Source organism: Geospiza fortis, unplaced genomic scaffold (assembly GCF_000277835.1).
Source record: "Geospiza fortis unplaced genomic scaffold, GeoFor_1.0 scaffold102, whole genome shotgun sequence".
Classification (NCBI taxonomy): Eukaryota; Metazoa; Chordata; class Aves; order Passeriformes; family Thraupidae; genus Geospiza; species Geospiza fortis.
In genome coordinates this window covers 2850428-2851647 of record NW_005054373.1, presented here as the reverse complement: position 1 = coordinate 2851647, position 1220 = coordinate 2850428, and the positions used below count along the sequence as shown (strand labels likewise).

Sequence of the window (1220 nt, the reverse complement as noted above, 5' to 3'; positions counted from 1 at the left end):
CCCTCGCTCTGCCGTTTCTGGCTGGCCGTTTGGTGTCACCCTGACCCTCTCCTGCCCCCCATGGCCCAGGCCATCACCAGCAGCCCCGAGCCCCCCGAGCAGCACCGGAGCTCTGCAGACGGGGCCAGTGCCGGCGAGGAGGAGGAGGAGGATGAGGAGAGCGATGATGAAGGCTGGATAACTCCCAGCAACCTGAAGGAGGCCCAGCAGGACATGGGGCACTTTGACACTGCTCCCGTGGGTGTCCAGGTCGGCTGTGTCACCACAGACTTTGCCATGCAGGTGGGTGCTGGGCTGCAGCCGGGCTCAGGCTCTGGGACAGCTCCGTGTGTCAGAGCAGCAGGGTCTCAGTCCCAGAGGCCTCCCAAAGCCTGCAGGGCTCTGAGTGCCCCGGCTGGCAGGTCCCAGCTGTGTCCCTGCTCTTGCAGAACGTGCTGCTGCAGATGGGTCTCCACGTGCTGGCTGTGAACGGGATGCTGATCCGCCGGGCCCGCAGCTACATCCTGCGCTGCCACGGCTGCTTCAGGTGCTGGGGCTGGGGCTGAGCCCGGGCTGAGCCCGTGTCCCACAGCCCCAGGAGCTCTGAACCCCCATCCCACCCTCACAGGACCACCTCGGACATGACCAAGGTGTTCTGCCCCAACTGTGGTAACAAGACCCTCAAGAAGGTGGCAGTGAGTGTCAGCGAGGACGGGAGTCTCCACATGCATTTCTCCCGCAACCCCAAGGTGCTGAACCCCCGGGGGCTCAGGGTGAGTACCTGGACAGAATCCCAGACTCACTGAGGTGGGAAAAGACCATCAAGGTCATCAAATCCAACCTGTGAGCGATCCTCACCTTGTCAGCCATCACTGACTGCCATGTCTGCCATGTCCAGTCAATTCCTTGCACACCTCCCGGGATGGGGACCCCACCACCTCCCTGGGCAGCCCCTTCCCACCTTTAACAACCGTTTCTGTGAAGAAATGCTTCCATTGGGATCCCAGGGATGGGAGCCCGGCCTGTGGCTGGCTGGTTAGAGGCAATCAGGCAATCAGAGCAAACTAAGAACATCCTCCAGATGCTGTTGCACTTGCTCAGCTCTCCAGGGGGCTGTGCTCACTTGTGGCCCCTGGGAGCCGGGGCTGATCCCTTCTCCCTGCAGTGCCCGTTCCCTTCTCCTGCAGCGCCCGTTCCCTTCTCCCCGCAGCGCCCGTTCCCTTCTCCCCCCAGCGCCCGTT

At 63.0% G+C, this 1220-nt stretch overlaps 1 protein-coding gene across 1 annotated transcript in view; it reads left to right on the top strand.

The window, feature by feature from the left end:
* Positions 1-1220, top strand: part of NOB1 (NIN1 (RPN12) binding protein 1 homolog) — a 5422-nt gene that overhangs the window by 3644 nt on the left and 558 nt on the right. The window contains exons 3-5 of the mRNA XM_031060143.1: positions 45-282; positions 429-526; positions 608-780. Coding sequence (XP_030916003.1) covers positions 45-282; positions 429-526; positions 608-780 — 509 coding nt within the window. The remainder of the gene's footprint in view (positions 1-44; positions 283-428; positions 527-607; positions 781-1220) is intronic.